Source organism: Phocoena sinus, chromosome 14 (assembly GCF_008692025.1).
Source record: "Phocoena sinus isolate mPhoSin1 chromosome 14, mPhoSin1.pri, whole genome shotgun sequence".
Taxonomy (NCBI): Eukaryota; Metazoa; Chordata; class Mammalia; order Artiodactyla; family Phocoenidae; genus Phocoena; species Phocoena sinus.
In genome coordinates this window covers 51488390-51506428 of record NC_045776.1, presented here as the reverse complement: position 1 = coordinate 51506428, position 18039 = coordinate 51488390, and the positions used below count along the sequence as shown (strand labels likewise).

The following is an 18039-nucleotide window of genomic DNA, read 5'->3' as shown; positions in this document are numbered from 1 at the left end:
CTCTTTAAAAGACAAAGATTAATTTTATGTACTATTAAGCATATATTAATCCAAAGTAACTTAACCCAGACTGCACAGATGTGTTTACTTTTGGAAGTTATTAATTAACTACATAGACCTCTGGAAAGTTTAATGAAAAAGAAACTAATTTAATTTTAAAAAGCTGCTTTGCCTTTTTAAAATAAAAAGTTACGATTTTTCTACAAATTTGCTTCTCAAAATTTCAAGGATAAATGTGAAAATTTACTTTGGAAGAATGGAGCTAGCAAGTTAGATTATGGTTCTTTTTTTCTGTTGTTTTCTTCACAATGATTTCTGGTATTGTCAGAGTTGGTTACCACATTTTCATATAGGCTTTAGGCCTGGTTTATTAATCTAGACAATTTAATTATTTCATTTCTATGTTATTTGGGAAAGGTCTAATTCAGCATTATGATATATTAAGGTAAAATATGTTTTTATAAATATAAAATGCAAAATGTGCTTTGTAAGTAAATATGTGATTTTCTAGAAAACTTCACAGAAGTGTCCTCCTTAATTCTTCTAAGTTGATTAAGTTACATTTAACAATATATAACTAAGGTTAATTGTTTTTAACTAAGGGGGTCTACGTTGAAAGTACTACAGTGCAGTATCATTTTTAAAAGCAAGAGCTCTGGGGCCACACGGACCTGAGTTCACATTATAGCTTGCCCTGGGAAGTCTTTAACCCCACTAAGCCTCAGTTTCCTCTTTTTTGAAGTGGGAGTGATGTAGGCCTTGAGACTGGATCATATCCAGCATGGTGCTTGGTATGTGTGTGTTCTCAGCAACATCCCTTCACTGCTCCCCCCCCCACCCATACATTGTGTTATTTTCATGTGAGAACAGCATAGTACCTAGAGTTGGAGAATCTGAGTCAGACTGAATGGGGCTATTTTCATCCTTTTCCTATTAGATTTTGGCATTTGAATTTTTAATTTTATATACTGTTTTATGTAATATTTATTTTAGATAGTACCTTTTATACTGACCTGACAGTACAACCAATATTTCTGTTTTATAAGGATGATATTTTAACTGTTTAAAAATTTTAAAGCAACAAAAGATTATTTGACTAAAACAATAAAAGAAAATTAATGATGTTACAGAGTTGTTACATTACACTTTTAAAATAGAAAATGTCTCAGCATTTATTACTTTATTTGTTATCTCACATTCCAGACAATGTGCCCTGTGTGTTTGGATCGTCTGAAGAATATGATTTTCCTTTGTGGCCATGGTACGTGCCAGCTCTGTGGAGACCGAATGAGTGAATGTCCTATTTGTCGAAAGGCTATTGAACGAAGGATTCTTTTGTATTAACTTAAAAACTCAGTGTATTTTGTTAGCTAAAGTATTTGGTCATGAGATCTTAGTGAGCTAGTTGGAAGTTCTAATGAATTAATTTTTAATATCATAGTTTCTTTACTAGAGTGTTATTAGACTGTAAATGTACCAGAACAACAACAACAAAAACTCTACGAAACAGTGTTTGAAGCTGTGTTTTTTGGTTTTTTCCTTTCAATCTGAAACATCAAATCCATGTAATTCATAGGTGATTTACCTTTGACTTCTAAGGGGGAAAATCCTTTAAGGATCTCCTGTTATTTTTGTTTTTATTGCATTTTCTCTTATAGTTTATAAGTTTGTTAGACCTCAAAAGATATACTTCCTTATGATCAGCTATCTTTCAATTTATCATGATTTTACACAGTGAGCTGATACAGGTACTCAGAAAAGTCATGCATCAAATGAAAGGGGGAAGTCAAACCATTATGTCATGTATGTTAAACGATAAAATTATAGTACAAGTTCTGCATGGTTAAGGGAATACTGAAGAGAGGATTCTCTTTTTAAGATAACATAAAGTTATCAAGTGATTGTTTCTAAATTCTTAGAGTACATGGAAATATAGAATGAGAGAATATTAAGTTTGCATTTAACTTATTTTCTGGATTCAAAGGAAAATTGTTTAACTTGAATCAACTTGCCAGTTTCAAAATGACTGATAGACATGAAAAGGAAAAATAAGCAATCATAATGGGGAACTGAAGGGGGTGGGGGGAGTCATCCAATAAAAGAGCACCTATTAACTGACTGTTAACGGTTGCCTTTCTTATATTAATTTGTACACTGTTTTGTTCAGCCAGCTTTTAAAAAACTGTCTGTGGGAAGTGTGCCTCAGTTTCCCCAGTGGTTACTTATCCAGGCTTGATCTGACCAGTGAAATGATATTGCCCTGTTTGGGTCTCTGAGGTTCAGTTTAGCTTCTCTAACGTGCTGAGTAGCAGTGATCCGAGAAGGGTAATGCACTGTCCAAAGGCAGCGGTCCTTTCTCCTCCGTGTCTGTTAATTCTACCTTCATCATAGGCCTCGCTTCCATTCTCTCTCAGACAGTAGAGCTTACTATAAAGAACAGGGTCTCTCTTCATACCTAACGATGGGGATGTTATTTCAACTGCCAGCAATATCCAAGACCTAGTAAATAACCAGTTGGTAGATACTTACTTTAGAAAGAATGACTAGGACATTTACAGAAATATGTCTGATTACCTGTGGTTTTGTTTTGTTTACTCTAGACCATCTAATTATTTTTTCTCCTTGGAATGAGTAATCTTTCAGCGTCTAAAATGAATATACACATAAATAAGTGTTTTGGGGTTCATTACTGCTAGATTATAAATAAATAAATATTTATAATTATATAAATAATCAGCTGTTTACAATAGTATCTACTATATACTGTGTATAAGTTAACTCCTAAGGATACTTATCTTTTTTGTCAGTTTTTTCCCCTTTGAACCTGGTTCTTATTTCAATTTTTCTGCTGCAACAGCTAAATTTGAAAGTACAAAGTCTCTAGCCCTCACAGCATTGTATTTCTGGCTAATTAATGGCTGCCGCCTCTGCAAGTCCTGGTGAGAACAATGGTGTGCTTTGCTGCCTGGCTTTATAGTCTCGGTAATTCCGTATCTGTGTTTAAGCTGAGTGGCTTATTTAGAACAGTAAAATTTTTATAAATTTTAAATTTATGTCGTCTCTACTCAGTTATCTAATAATGAGCCACTGAGGCTGTTGATTAAGCCATATTTTGAAGTTATGAAAAGATAGAATATCTGTCTGATGATGTTCCCATAAAGAGACAAACAGACTGTTTTCTTTCAGATCTGAAAACAATGTAAGTCAGGGTTTTCTTTCTCTTCCATGCCAGAGGCTGCCCATCTCTTTTCCAGTAGATCAACTTGTAAGGAGGGAACATCTAGCTGACTCATGCATAGCTTGGCCAAACAGAGAATTGTATGGTCAGGAGCTTTACTTCACTTAAATTCTTATTGTCTGTCTTCTGAGCTGCAGTGCTTAAACTTATATCCCTAAAAGGCAGTTTCATCTTCCAGACTAGTTTATTTCCTCCATACTAAAAATATAATAACTTATAAACTATTACAAAAGTCATAAAGTCACTATAATTATAGTGCTTCTTTGTTTGTACCACATTGAAATTTGTCTAGTGAAAAGAAAATGTTTCTCTATTCATGTTTGTAAGCACCTAAAAAATTATTTTAAACTTATTTTCAGTTTGTGAGAGAGAATAAGATTAAGAACTTAATTGTTTAATGACTTTGCTCTAACTCTGTGAAACTGCTACCTCTTATTATATGTCTCAGCAGTACTTTCCCAATTAGGATGTTTCCTTGTCATTATCATCTCTTTACCTTGTGCCTCAAAAGAGCTTTTTCTTTTCCTAGATTCGTTTAAAAAAAAAAACTGACATGCATTCATTCAAAAACATATTTATTGGGCTTCAGGGGCAAGGTACACAACAATGAAAAAATTGTCAGCTTCTAAGCACATACAGAATTTATCATGCAGCCATTGTATATTTGAAGTATTCCCTTCAGAAAGAAGGGATCTAAAGGCACATAACATTTCTTCCTAATGTTTTGGAAGACTTGTCATTAAGTAGTATTTGGATTCCCTCTCTGTACCCCCTCACTCCTACCACATTTTTTTTTCTTTTATTCTTCTAACATTGTCAGCTCTGTTACCCAAAACATAGATACAACTTACCAGATGGTGCTATTCTAATAGTTTTTCTTCACATAATTTAACATTCTTACTGTTTATACTATATACATATTTAATTTTATTGGGAGCAAGAAAGTTTTTCAAGAGAAGATCATTTTGTATTAGTATAGGAATATTATATTACACAAGTGTTTTAGTTTAGCTGGCCAAATTATGCTTGGTTATTTGTAATTTTAAACATTGCAGATTAACCATCTAGCTCCCGAGGCATAAAATTAATTGATAATGTTGAAAATAACTTTCTTAAATTTATATATTTGATGGCTTTAGCCTGTAAGAGCATTTTAGCATATTGCAATGCATGCTGCTTAAGATTTATCCAATTCAAATTTCAGAGCTTTCTAGGTCATTTTTACATGGTAGAAATAGACTGTCTAGTTATGTGTTGCCCAGTTGCTATTCTTTGTTTATTATGAGTTTTGGACCCTTTTGGACTAAGAAGTATTTAACCTTACGAACTAGGGCAATTGGTGATGGAGTTGGATAGGGAGGATGGCAGGGGTTGCAGTAAGTAAGAAAGAAAAGTCAGTTTCTGAGTTTAGAGAAAAATGGGGATCATGTAGATTTTATCAAAGCAGTGAGTGTAGAGAGTATATTCAATTGAATGAAGGGTCTTTCAGGCAGTTTTTAGTGTAGTTTCATTGATAATTGCTTTGGAAATTGTAGACTTTAGAACAGCTTGCTTTAAAAAAAAAATCCGAAAGGAAAAGCATTTATCCACTTTACCCTCTCAGAGTATCTAAAATATTTATAGGAATAATTTGTGTAAAAATTGAATTTCGGCATAGAAGTTTTTGCATTTTTAAAATTGTGGTTAAAAACACAAACCATAAAATTTACTATCCTAACAAGTTTTAAGCATACAGTTGAGTAGTGTTAAGTATATTCACGTTGCTGTGAAACAGATCTCCAGAACTTTCTCATTTTGCAGAATTGAAATTCTGTACCCATTAAGCAACAACCCCCCTCTCCCTCCTCCAGTGGAATAGAATTTTGATTAAGTATAAATCAAGAAACACCTGAATTATCTTGAGTTTGTTTGTGTTTGCAAGATCTAAAGTGATGGTAAATATCAAATCTGAGGGAGACAGAATTTCTCCCCTCCCTCCCAATTATCATCAGTTGTAATTGAGTAGGTTTTAAATATCTTTTAATTAGAAGGGTTTGTTATTTCATTTTGAGCCAGAGGGGAGAAACACATTTTAAACATTAGAATTAGGTTAGCTTTGAATTTGTACTAAATTGGGAAAGTAATAGATATTCGCAAATTTTGTGTGCCTCTTTGTTGAAAATGTCAGTTTTCTTTAAGTCTACTTGTAACTGTTTCGAAATGTATTTTTCTCTCAAAAAGGCAACCTAATTTTATTTGCTTGAGTATTATGATAGGAATGCTTACTGATATTACTTGATAATCATGTATAGCCTTGGAACTTTAACATATATATAAAACTATAACAGTATTAATTACAGTTGTACTTCTTCAAAACATTAAATTTGAAGAAAAACTATTTAATGCTGTCTCATGTATACATTGCTTTGCTGCAGTGAGGGGAAAAATTTTTTAGATTGAGCCTCAATTTGCTGATAAATGGTTTGTAGTGGGTGCAACTAGAGTATAAAAATATGAACTAGTTAGTAGAACTGGTGAATTAAAATTGTAAGTTGCTACCTTGGAATTTTCTACCTCTTTTTCTGTCAGAGTATTAGTTTTCCAGCATTTATTCATATTTGTGACTAAGGAGGAGATGGAAACCTGAGGTTAAAATTGAGATTTTTATTTTGTTGAGGAAGCAGTAGGTACAAGAAAGGTGACTTGCCACATCAATTTGGTGCCTAAATCCGTAACTACAAGTTACAATTGACACAAAATGTGTAAGAAAGATAATATTGCTTAATATTTTACTTTTCTTGTGCAGTCTGTCTGATTTTGTTTCATAAACATTACTTCTTTCCTCCAAAAAGCAAAATGGTCTTGTAATTTTCTATACAATAAACAAATGTGCCATTGTGTCTGAAATCTGTAATTTCAGGAAGCTATTGAAAGTTCTGACTCAGGGCTTTTTAACAATTTAAGCAATTGTTAGTTATATTTTGGAAAATCCATCTACATAATTCTTCAGTGCCTTGAAGGAATTATTAACTTGGCAACACTACTAAAACTTTATAGAAGGTGGTCTTTAGTGTGCGTTTATCATCATACACACGTTCATAAATTGTACTTCTTAGCTCGTGTAATAGCGATCCTGCTTGTGTGCTGGGTTTGGGTAATTCTTTAAAGGAAGTTTTCTTAGATTTGCACTTGATCATTTGTTTTTTTTAAAATGGATTATTTATGGCCATGACACTGTTAACAGGAAAGTACTTTTATGTTAAGTCATTATGCAAAGTCATGTATAAGTAGCACCTGGGAAGAGGAGCTAGAGTTCATACAGTTTGCTATTTTAGTATAAAAGGAGAATCTGTTTGGAAAACAGATTGTCTTCACCTCAAATGAAAAGAAGACCTTTTGTTCAAGTGATTTGGTTTAAAAAAATTTTTTTTTCAAAGAAAATCGTGAATTGCATGACACTCTTAACGCTGGTCTTACTTAGACTGAGTCCACAAAATTGATTTTCTGTTCAATATGCTTGTGTCATTCTAAATATATTTAGCGATAGAAGGCGGTTTAATCAACTCAGCAGTGTTTTGTATTTTTTCCAGTGTTTTTTAGTTTTCACTTGATTAAAGTCTTGTTTGTGAATATAGTTTTTGTATGGCAAATGATTCTCGTTTATTAGCTTTTGCTTAAAAATGCTTAGCAAGAGCTAAGCTTTTAAAAATGAATGCAAACATTTACCATTAATAAAGCCTATGATGTATCTTATATAATGCTTTTCTCTGATCTTTTGAAACTATTCTTTATAGATGTATACGTGAGTTTTGATTGTTATGGCATTTGAAAACAAATCTCAGTACATCAGATCTTTTATTATTGGGAAGGAGACTATCATGTCTTTCAGAAACAAGGAAATACAGCTCCAACTCTATATAAGACATAGGTGCCCACATCTAGAAGGCTCTCATTGCAGTTGTTTACATTTAAGGTACCTCTCTATCTATAGGGCCAAAGAAGGTTTTCCTATTTTAACACCTCACATTCTTTCAGGATTAAGAGATATTGTGAAAGTAGTCTGAATAGGGTACACTTGATAGAAAATAAATTGACTAGTCATGAAGGCTCAACTTCTATAAAAAGTTTATTATGCTTCACAACTCAGATGTAGATTTCATTTTCAAGAGGTACACATTTTAAAACAATGATTTACTTGGCTTTGTTAGCATTTTGTGACTAAATCAGTAATTGAAGGGTTTGGGGGTTATTTTCTTTTATAGGTTAATAGAAACACTTACTTGTGAAGTTACTGAGAGGTTGTCTGGTTTTAGTTCAAAAGATTAAGTATGTGTAGCCTGGATATTTTAAGATGAAAACCATCTGAAACAGTTTTAAAATTGTTTATTTGAAAAAAAGCATGTGTATTCCAACTTTAAAATTGTGAATTTATTTTTGGATAACCTCTAATTAACTGTATTTGGGGGTTTATTTCTGTTGCTGTATGATTAGATATTTCATGGCAATATTTTTTATTAAATCAAAGCTGTATAGGTTTTTAAAATAAAGCCATTTTAGAAAATCTGCTTTCTATTTTTTTATCATTGATAGTTATTCATCCTTCACAGAAGTTAAAACTGTTAGTCTTATAGTGTAGCATTTCCCAGACTTAATCAATAATGAAAACTTTTAAATGGTGCATTGCAGAGCAGTGATAGGGGTTTATAAGACAGAATGAGTGCACGGATTAAAGTAGAACACGAAAAATGATCTCTCAGATAAATTAATTGCTAAAGAATGATCATTTGGCTAATAGTTTTTCTCTTTATAACAAAACTAATTGATAAATTTATTTTAAGGACAAAAAGATGATAAACATGATACGAGAAGACAAGGCCTGAAACAGTGACCATCAGTCCCTGAGTTAACGCATCACTGCGACCTCTGGGCAGTGCTGCCTTTGCACTGATGCTCTAATCAGATGTCATACGTTATGCTTAAAATACCCCTTCATACCAGGTTCTCACATTTTTAGATATGGCAACTTTCTGAAAGGCAGATTTTCAATCAATATATAAATATTATTTCTCATATATTTAAGACTATTGACATCACTTCCTTTCTCTTTACTTCCACAGAACACCAATTTATATCTTGAGTGGAACATTGACATATAGTTTGGGAAAGCTTTATAGGTGAAGTTAACCCTGATTTAATACAAAATAGAGAAACAATCTAATCAGAACGCCTTTGGCTGCTGACCATGGCCAACCCATACTGAAGAAAGACTGAAGTTCACAAAGATTATATGCCCTTAGTATGTATGCAATAGTACAGGAGTATTGTGTTAGTTTCCTATTGCTGCCGTGTCAAATTACTGTGAAGGTGGTGGCGGAACACAGTAAGGACTTTGGCGGTCAGAAGTTTAACGCGAGTCTCCCTGGGCTACAATCAAGTTGCTGTCAGGGCTTTCTGGATGATCTTGGGGAACACCCATTTCCTTGCTCTTTCTGGTTCTGGAGGTGGCCCATTTTCCTTGGTCCCCTTTCGTCTTCAGTGCCAAGCAATGGCCAGTTGAGTCTCACATTGCATCACCCTGACAATGCCTCTTCTGCCTCTTGAAATTTTCCACTTTTTAGGATCCTTGTTATACAGCATTGGGTCCATCTGGATAATCTAGTATAATCTCTTTATTTTAATTTTAGTTGATGAGCAACCTTAACCCCGCTGCAACCTTGATTTCATTTTGCCATGTAATGTAACATCTTCATAGGTTCCAAGGTCATCTTTTGGGGCATGGGGTATTATTCTGCCCACCAAGGTATAGATGGGAATTTGGGCCTGTATTTACTACATGTTGAGAAAAATGTTCTCAACAGTAGATTTAAAGAACTGATAAGATCTCATTGAAAGGTTAACTTAAATCTGCCACGATTAACAGAATTGGTATACAGGCAGTTCCCATATGAATATGGGATGAATCTCAAAGGAAATAATTTGCTCAAAATTCTGAATGTTTTCTAGAGGAAAGCGTTAATGATAACCCTAGTTTATGGAAATGCTGATATGTTACATGCTGTTCCTTATTCATCTTCATATTCTGTATCAATGATCTCATCATTACTGTGGCTCAGTTACTATCAATGTTTGGAAGATTCCTGATTCTATATCCTAAAATGCTTATTTTCAACTTACTTTGGGCATATTTTAATAGATATCCAGGCATCTCAAACCTAGTATGTCCCAACCTTAAATTGACTGTGTGCAATACACTTGTGTTAATTAATAGTATTATCTTTATTATCCAGTTTCTTAGACTAAAAACTTCAGTCATATTTGACTACTTTTATCACATCTAATTATTTGTTGGATCCACTGCTTTTGTCAAGGACTCATCAACTCTTCATGGATAATTTCAGAAGCGTTCTACCTGGTGTCACTATGACAGCCCCTTCCCACTTCAATCTTGCCTATGTGTCACCTCAAGTTACTTTCCTTTAAAAAACAAGTTTGGACTTGCGGTTTCCAGTCTGGCATGTAAGGAGCTCTCAAGTTGACACCCATGTCTTCACAACAAGAAAAAAACTGAATGAACAGTAAATTAACAGCTCTTCTTTGATCCACCAGAGAATTGAGGTCACAGGACAAGCCACTTCTCTGAAAATGGTAGACAGGCCAGTGCAGAGAATCACAGCTTCCTGAAGCAGAAAGCCAGGTGCCAAAACCACTGCTGGACCCGGTGTCAGGATGGGAAACCCTAAAGTCTAATTGTTGAATTGCTGGAGGCTCAGTGTGGACAAACTTAAGAATTAAAATTCCAGGATGGTTCCCATACTTTTGTGAATTTTACCACCAGGAGGCCTATCGGATTTTCACAATGAGGATCAGAGAAAAAGCCTCTTGTGCTTCTGGTAGGGGGAGGGAGGAAGTAACCATACATCCAGAACATTCTGTTAGCCTTAACAAGGCCTGCCCTTAAGTGAAACTATTTGCCAAAGCCTAACTGACAAAATACCCAACTCCAGTCCTCTCTGGGCTTCTACTTGGGGGAAGGCAGATAACCAACTCCAGCCCACTGTAACCTTCCTGGCTCACCTAAAGGGAAAAAAAAAAAACAACAACTGAGAATCACTTGAGATGACAGCTTGGGGCAGAGGCTCACTGAAGATTGAGACCTATCATAGGACTGTCAAATGCATTCTACCCCCCGCGCATCAAGAGGGCTCCTGTATAATAGCAGGACTACAATGGAAAGAGCAGCATATTTCAGACCTTATTTAATAAGTCTCTAGGGAAACCCAAAGACAATAATGGAGACAAAAGCAAGGACACCAGAAATTTTAGCCTCTGGTACAGCCATAGCAAACAGTAAACACAGCCTAACTCCTAGACAAGGGCTCTAATGGAAAAAGTAAATAGCATCCAAAAAGATAAGTAATGTAAGCAGGGAGATGCAAACTCTAAAAAAGGATCAAAAGTAAATGCTTAAAAAGAATAAATGCTAGAGATAAAAACGACGACAAAAAAACCCACTGTGACAGAAATGAAGAATGCCTTTAATGGGCTTATCAGTAGCTTGGACATGGCTGAGGAAAGAATAATGAGCTTAAAGAGAGGTCAATAGAAACTTCCAAAACTGAGATGCAGAGAGCAAAAGAGAATGAAAAAATGGAACAGACTATCCAAGAACTGTGGGAAAATTTCAAAAGGTGTAACATGTTTAGTGAGAATTCCAGGAGAAGAGAGAAAGGAACAGAAGAAATATTTGAAGCAATGATGACTGAGAATTCCCCCAAATTAATGATGGTCACAAAACCACAGATGCAGGAAACTCACCAAGCGGGATAAATACCAAAAATAGACATACAGCCATATAATATCCAAACTGCAGGAAATCAAAGATGGAGAGAAAAGTCTTGAGAGCAGCCTGGGGAAGGAAGGGGAAACCTTACCTATAAAGGAGCAAATATATTACATTAGACTTCTCTTTAGACACCACTCAAGTGGAACAGAATGAAGTGTTGAAAGAAAAAAACCCATCAACCCAGAATTCTGTATCCAATGAGATTATCTTCAAAGTGAAGGAGAAACAAAGACTTTTTCAGAGAAATAAAAATGGAGGAAATTTGTTGCCAGTAGATTGGCCTTGTGAGAAGTGTTAAAGGAAGATTTTCAGAGAGAAGGAATAAGTGAAACAAATACAAAAGAAGAGAAATCATACACAGTATTCTCACAGACCACCATAGAATTAAGAAATCAATGATAGCTGGAAAATCCCACAGTTCTTGGAGATTAAACAACACACTTCCAAATAACATGGCTTAAAGAAGTCTCAAGAGAAATTAAAAGATATTTTGAACTAAATGAAAATAAAAACACAACTGATTAAAATTTGTGGGATGCAGTGAAAGCAGCTCTCAGGGAAATTTTTTATAGCATTGAATGTATACATTAGAAAAGAAGATCTAAAATGATTAAGGTTCCATCTTAGGAAACTAGAAAAAGAAGAAAAAATTAAATCCAAGTTAACCAGGAGAAAATTAAAATTAGAGCAGAAATCAGTGATACTGAAAACAGAAAATCAAGGAAACCAAAGCTGCTTCTTTGAAAAGATAAATAAAATTGATAAAATTCTAGCCAGGTTATCTAAGACAAAGAGAAGACACAAATGACTAATATCACAAATGAAAAAGCTGCCATCATTACAGATCCCATGGACATTAAAAGGATAATTAACAACACTGTGTCCACAAACTTGATAACTTAGATGAAATGGACCGATTTCTTGAAAAGCAGTCTACCAAAACTTACAGTCTACCAAAACTACAAAACAAGGAGAAATAGATAGTATGAATAGTTTCATATAAATTAAAGGAATCAAATCAATAACTAATAACCTTTCAAAACAGAAAGTAGTAGGCCCAGATGGATTCATTGGTGAATTAAAATATTCAGGGGAGAAATTATACCAATTCTCTACAATCTGTTTCAGAAGATAGAAGCAGCCAACATTACCCTAATACAAAAACCAGAAAAAGCCATTACAAGAAAGAAAAACCGTAAGCTAATATCTCTCATGAACATAGATGTAAAAATCTTCAACAGAACATTAGCAAGTAGGACCCAACAATGTGTAAAAACCATACACCATGACCAAGTAGGATTTATCCTAGTTATGCAAGCCTGATACATTTGAAAAGTAATGTAATCCATCACATCAATATTGCTAAAGAAGAAAAAATTATATGACCATATCACTAGATGGATAAAAAGCATTTGACAAAATCCCAATTTATGATTTAAAAAAAAACATTCATGATGAGGGAATTCCCTGGCAGTCAGGACTCCGTGCTTTCATGCTTTAACAGCTGTGGCCCGGGTTTGATTACTGGTCGGGGAACTAAGATCCCACAAGCTGTGCGGCGGGACCAAAAAAAAAAAAAAAAAAAACCATCTAATTCAAATTCAGAACCACTGGCTGTTTATTTAGCTTATCGATTCTATACCTACATCTTGCTTCAACCATTTAATAAGTATTTGCTTTATTGCACAATCACAGTGTTATCACCAACAATATGATTTCTGAAAACAGTTAAAAAAATGTTTGCAGTTTTTTTTTTAACGTTAAAAGTATGTTTTCAACGTTTTTAAACGTTGAAGACCTTGTAGTAGCTTTTCTGTGTAGTTATGCTACCAACTGGGTACACAAGTTTACTTTCATTTTTGGATATTAGGAATTGCCTTATTCATTAATTTAATTTCATTTAAAATTATGTAAAATATGTACATTTTTCCAAAGTCAGTTCCACAAAGCAAGATATATTCAAAGAAATCTAGCTTCCATCCCTGTCCCATCCTCCATTCCCCTAGAAATAATATTATGGTTTATTTATCCTCCACTGTTTTAATTTTAATGCTAGAAAATACACGCACGTATATATTGGTACCCGCTTCGGTTTTTTTTTTTCACAGGCTCTGGACGCGCAGGCTCAGCGGCCATGGCTCACGAGCCCAGCCGCTCCGCAGCATGTGGGATCTTCTCAGACCGGGGCACGAACCCGTGTCCCCTGTATGGGCAGGCGGACTCTCAACCACTGCGCCACCAGGGAAGCCCCAGTCTCCCCAGTCTAATCCAGGGTCTGTTATCCTCCAGTCCTCTCTCCCCTGCTCTGGGAAGAAAGGGAAAGAGTGAGGAGACATTGTTCAGCCCCTCGTACCTTCTGCGGGGAAGAGCACACCCGCTTATGTCCTGCACCCCCTTCTCCCCATCTCATTACCTCCTGGGAATGCTGAGGGCTTCTTAGTCCAAAACATAAGGAACCTCAAACTGCAGGTTGGGAAAATAAGAATTGTCTCCTTCCGGTCTCAGCAAAGAGTATTTACTTCTGAGTGGGACCTTAGGCATTTCCTACGGGAAGATTCCTAAAGACACACACCAGAGCCCAGGACGGTCCTGCTGGCCCCGCTGGGGACGGGGGGTGGTTTTTCTGTGCCCCCTCCTCTGGAATTCTGCTCGCACAAGGGAAACCAAGCTTCCTGGACAAGAAATGTTTTCTGTGTGCATTGTCAGGCTCTGGCAGACCTGGTCCCAAATGAGGAAATTGATCATTGAGGAGAAACTTCTAGATTTTTTTCTCTTTTTAAAAGATGTTCTTGGGCTTCCCTGGTGGCATAGTGGTTGAGAGTCCGCCTGCCGATGCAGGGGACACGGGTTCCTGCCCCGGTCCGGGAAGATCCCACATGCCGTAGAGCGGCTGGGCCCGTGAGCCATGGCCGCTGAGCCTGCGCATCCGGAGCCTGTGCTCCGCAACGGGAGAAGCCACAACAGTGAGAGGCCCGCGTCCCGCAAAAAAAAAAAAAAAGATGTTCTAGGGGACTTCCTTGGTGGCACCGTGGCTAAGAATCTGCCTGCCAGTGCAGGGGACACGGGTTCGAGCTTCTGGTCTGGGAAGATCCCACGTGCCGCAGAGCAACTAAGCCCGTGGGCCACAACTACTGAGCCTGCGCCCTAGAGCCCGCAAGCCACAACTACTGAGCCCACGTGCCACAACTACTGAAGCCCACGTGCCACAACTACTGAAGCCCGTGTCCCTAGAGCCTGTGCTCCGCAACAAGAGAAGCCACCGCAATGAGAAGCCCGCGCACCGCAATGAAGAGTAGCCCCTGCTCGCTGCAGCTAGAGAAAACCAGCACGCAGCAATGAAGACCCAACACAGCCAAAAATAAATATATAAATTAATTAATTAAATTTAAAATAAGATGTTCTATACAGGAGTGTGAAGTAACTGTCCGATGAGCACCAAGATGATGAGTAAAATGACATCCTTATGTTTAATGATAGCAACATAAACACTAAGCCCCTAACATGCACATCACTAACAATGAGTTTCATTTACCTGTGAGGATGGCGAGACTCAGATAGATTAAACAAATTGTTCACAGTCTTTCATTAGTCAGTAGCTGTGCTAGGATCCAAAATTGGTTTTCTTTTTCTTATCTTCCTTCCCTCCCTTCCTTCCTTCCTTTTTTTTTTTTTTTTTTTAAAACAACCAAAGGCATCACAACCTGACATCACACACCTCCTGCCTTTGATGAGAGCTCTGAAGTGTGTCAGGAAAAAAGCTGATGTGAGAAATAATTGTAAATGAGAGTTTCAAGTTGAATGGGAAGAACCCCGGCAGTTAATAACATACCTCACCTTTCTGCTCCTTGAATTTTCCCCTGAAGGATGGTAGAAAAATAAGTATCCCTTCATTGGTGCACCAGCTTCGCTCTCCCACAAGGGGTCAGTAAAATCCTCTTAGTGAATTGAAGACCCGTTACTGCCATTAACCACTCCATGGCTTAGCACTGGGACAGGAGGATCATTCTGGTATTGAAGGGAATCCTGACCTTCACCCCCTCAGTATCTTGACAGGAGAGCAGACCATTGACTAGGTGTCAATGAGAACCAAGTCTTTGGTTTACCATTTACATGTCTGATGATTGGAAGAATTTTTCACCGGCCAGCTTCTGACTGCATTCATTTCAAACCCCTTTTCTCCACAACCCATGTATTTCAGGTACCAGGTGCCATAGGACACAAGCATACTGAGATACTCCTTTTGATCCTGTCTTTTCCCATCACACCACCAAGCAGGGAGAGTGATGGGAGTGGTCCTAGAAGCAATGTCCACACCAGGATGGCTCAGCAGTAACTTAAATATACAGAGAAGTAACTGCAAGCCACCAGGATGTATCCAACTAAACTAAGTGCATCCTTAATGTATCCTCATCTGCCTCATCTCAAAAACGCGGGGCTACGCCATCGCTACCTGACACGGAGAAGCGGAAGAAAAGTGGGAGTGGAAATACTAAGTGGTGTTGACTGATCGCACTTAAAATATATTACTTTTGCCTATTTTACAAACAACGTGACCGTATGAACACACTCCCAGACCCTTCCCAGGGCTTGGAAGGGCCTGTCTGGTGGGGCCTGCAGCTCAAGTTTCTTCAGGGTTGGGAGATTTAAATGCCCCTGTAGACGTCCTTGTGGAGCTAACTCACGCCCAGCCTTACCACAGCTGGAAGAGAGTGTGCCAGCAGATGGTGAAGAGTGACCACAGCCCGCTGCTGACAAGGACAGCTTCTGCATCAGTGACAGGACCTCTCCAGGGGTAGGCAGGCAAGTCACAGGATTTTCCGATACCCCATAATATTGCAGTCTCTGCTTTGAATAAAATATAATTTGGGGGAGACCGTGGGTCATTGTATCAGTAAGAAAGATCAGGAGACACCCACAGCGCGACAGAAGTGAGTGTGCAACAGAGACCCAAGATATGCAGCCATCTTGCATCGTCTACTTTCCCCAGGGCTCGTGGTGTAAAAGCTTTGCTCACACTTCTCCCTTGGCCTGAAACCTCGATCCAGCACACCTCCCACATCCTGACCCTGAGCTCCAGAGCTTCCCAGGAACTCCAAGGCCCTCAGATCTCTCCTCTATCTGAACTCCTACAAGTTTTAATAAGCAATTCCCACAGCAACTATTTGTTAAGGACCCATTCTGGGCTAGCCTTCAGGTAAACCTTAGTGCATTGCTTACAAAGCATTTTATGTGAGTCCATCTCTGTTGAGCCATATTATAAACAAATTGGTGACAGGAACCAGGATTTCTCGCTGGCATATCACAGTTCTGGGCATGTCAGCACTGAATACATACTCATTTGATTGATGCAGTTCTGTCTTCTCTCGGAGGACCAAACCTCTTGGCAGCTTCCTCCAAGGAGACTAGAGACTCCCTCACTGGGTGGAGAAGGTGGAGTTATCTCCTGCAGAAATTCTAACGGGATTCCCCCCGTCCTTGCTAATGGGCCCTTAGATACTCCGCAGCTCAGATCTGAAGCAACTGTTCTCCAGTAAACTGGTTAGAGGTTTGATTTGGGGCAAGATGGCAGTCCGAACCTAGTTACTGACGCCCCCTGACCCCAGATTTCTTTGTGAGGTGGGGAGTTTGGGCAGGGGGCACTTGAAGCTGGATCAAATTCAGTGTCCCCTCATGTAGCAGTCATGCTGCGTCTGGGCACGCCCGACCCTCCCTCGTCCCGGGTCTGTCCTGGGAGGCTGCGTGGAGGTGCCCCCGGCCCTGCTTTCCTCCCGTGGAGACGGGGTGGCGTGGGGAGCTTGAACATAATTCATGGCGCTGGGGGCTGTGAGGATTTCACACGACTGTAGGAGCTGAGTGGATGAGTTTGTTCTCTGTACAGCTTCTCTTTTCTGTCTCGCAAATCACGGGCCTGAGGGTTTCCTCCTGCAGACAGACTCCTGCATCCCCACATCCACCCCACCAGAGCCCCAGAGCTGCTGAGCTTTCTCCTTGATCCCAGCGCCAGGGCTTTGGCAGCCTGGCTGGTACAGGAGTCCAGGAATGGGTCTGGTGTTTTTAGGAAGAAGCTCCATCGATTCCTTTTCCACAATGGAAGAGTGGCCCTGCCAGGAGACCAGGAAGTGCCAACTTTCAGGAAGTTACCTTTCCTCCCAGAAGGTGGTGGGCAACTAACAGCAGTGAGTAACCTTCAGAAATTGAATAGCGTTGCCTGCTTTTTAAGAAACTTAATTTTAAAAACTTTTACTTTGCTGATTTAATTTAAGGTCTGATCTTCTGAGGCCCCGCCATTTGCTGAGTCCTTATCTATGTCTTAAGGCGGTGAGGATCCCTTTACCTGGAGCTAGTCAGGTTTAAACTCTCTGTGTCTCAGCGTCCTCATCTATGACATGGTCACATTCGTGATATCTGCCTGACAGAGGAGTTTTGAGTAAATGTGTTCCCATCTCGGTAAATGGCAACTCAACCTTCCCACTGTCAGACCCTAAAGTGCGGCCTCCATCATCCTCGGTTACTCTTTTTCTCTTTCCTTAACCCCAACTCATCAGCAAATCCTGTCGGCTCTGCCTTGAAGGTTGATCTAGAATCTGACCTCTTCTCCCTGCCTCCACTGCTAACCTGGACCAAGCCACCCTTTCTTGTCTGGATTCTGAGGGTGGCGTCCTTCATTGTCTGGGTCTGCTCCTGCCCCACTTCAGTCTATTCCTCTCATACAGCCAGAGTGACCTCTTTAATGTGTAAATCAGATCAAGTGTCTCCTGTGCTTAAGACCCCCCAAAGGCTTTGCATCTCACTCATGGTAAAAAACAGAATCCTTCCATGGTCTAGCCCCACAGCATCCTCCCTCCCCAGCCTCTCACTACCCCCACCCCCTCGCCTGGCTGCAGCACATGGGCCTCCTTTGTCTTTCTTGAACATGCCAATCACCTTTCTACCCCAGGGCCTTTGCATTTGCTGTTCCCTCCACCTGGAATGTGCTTCC

The 18039-nt window shown here is 38.5% G+C and overlaps 1 protein-coding gene across 1 annotated transcript in view; it reads left to right on the top strand.

The window, feature by feature from the left end:
- MIB1 (mindbomb E3 ubiquitin protein ligase 1) overlaps positions 1-7778 on the top strand; it is a 119507-nt gene extending 111729 nt beyond the window's left edge. Inside the window, 1 exon segment of the mRNA XM_032602637.1 lies at positions 1204-7778. Coding sequence (XP_032458528.1) covers positions 1204-1344 — 141 coding nt within the window. The 3' untranslated portion in view covers positions 1345-7778.
- The last annotated feature ends 10261 nt before the right edge of the window (positions 7779-18039 follow it).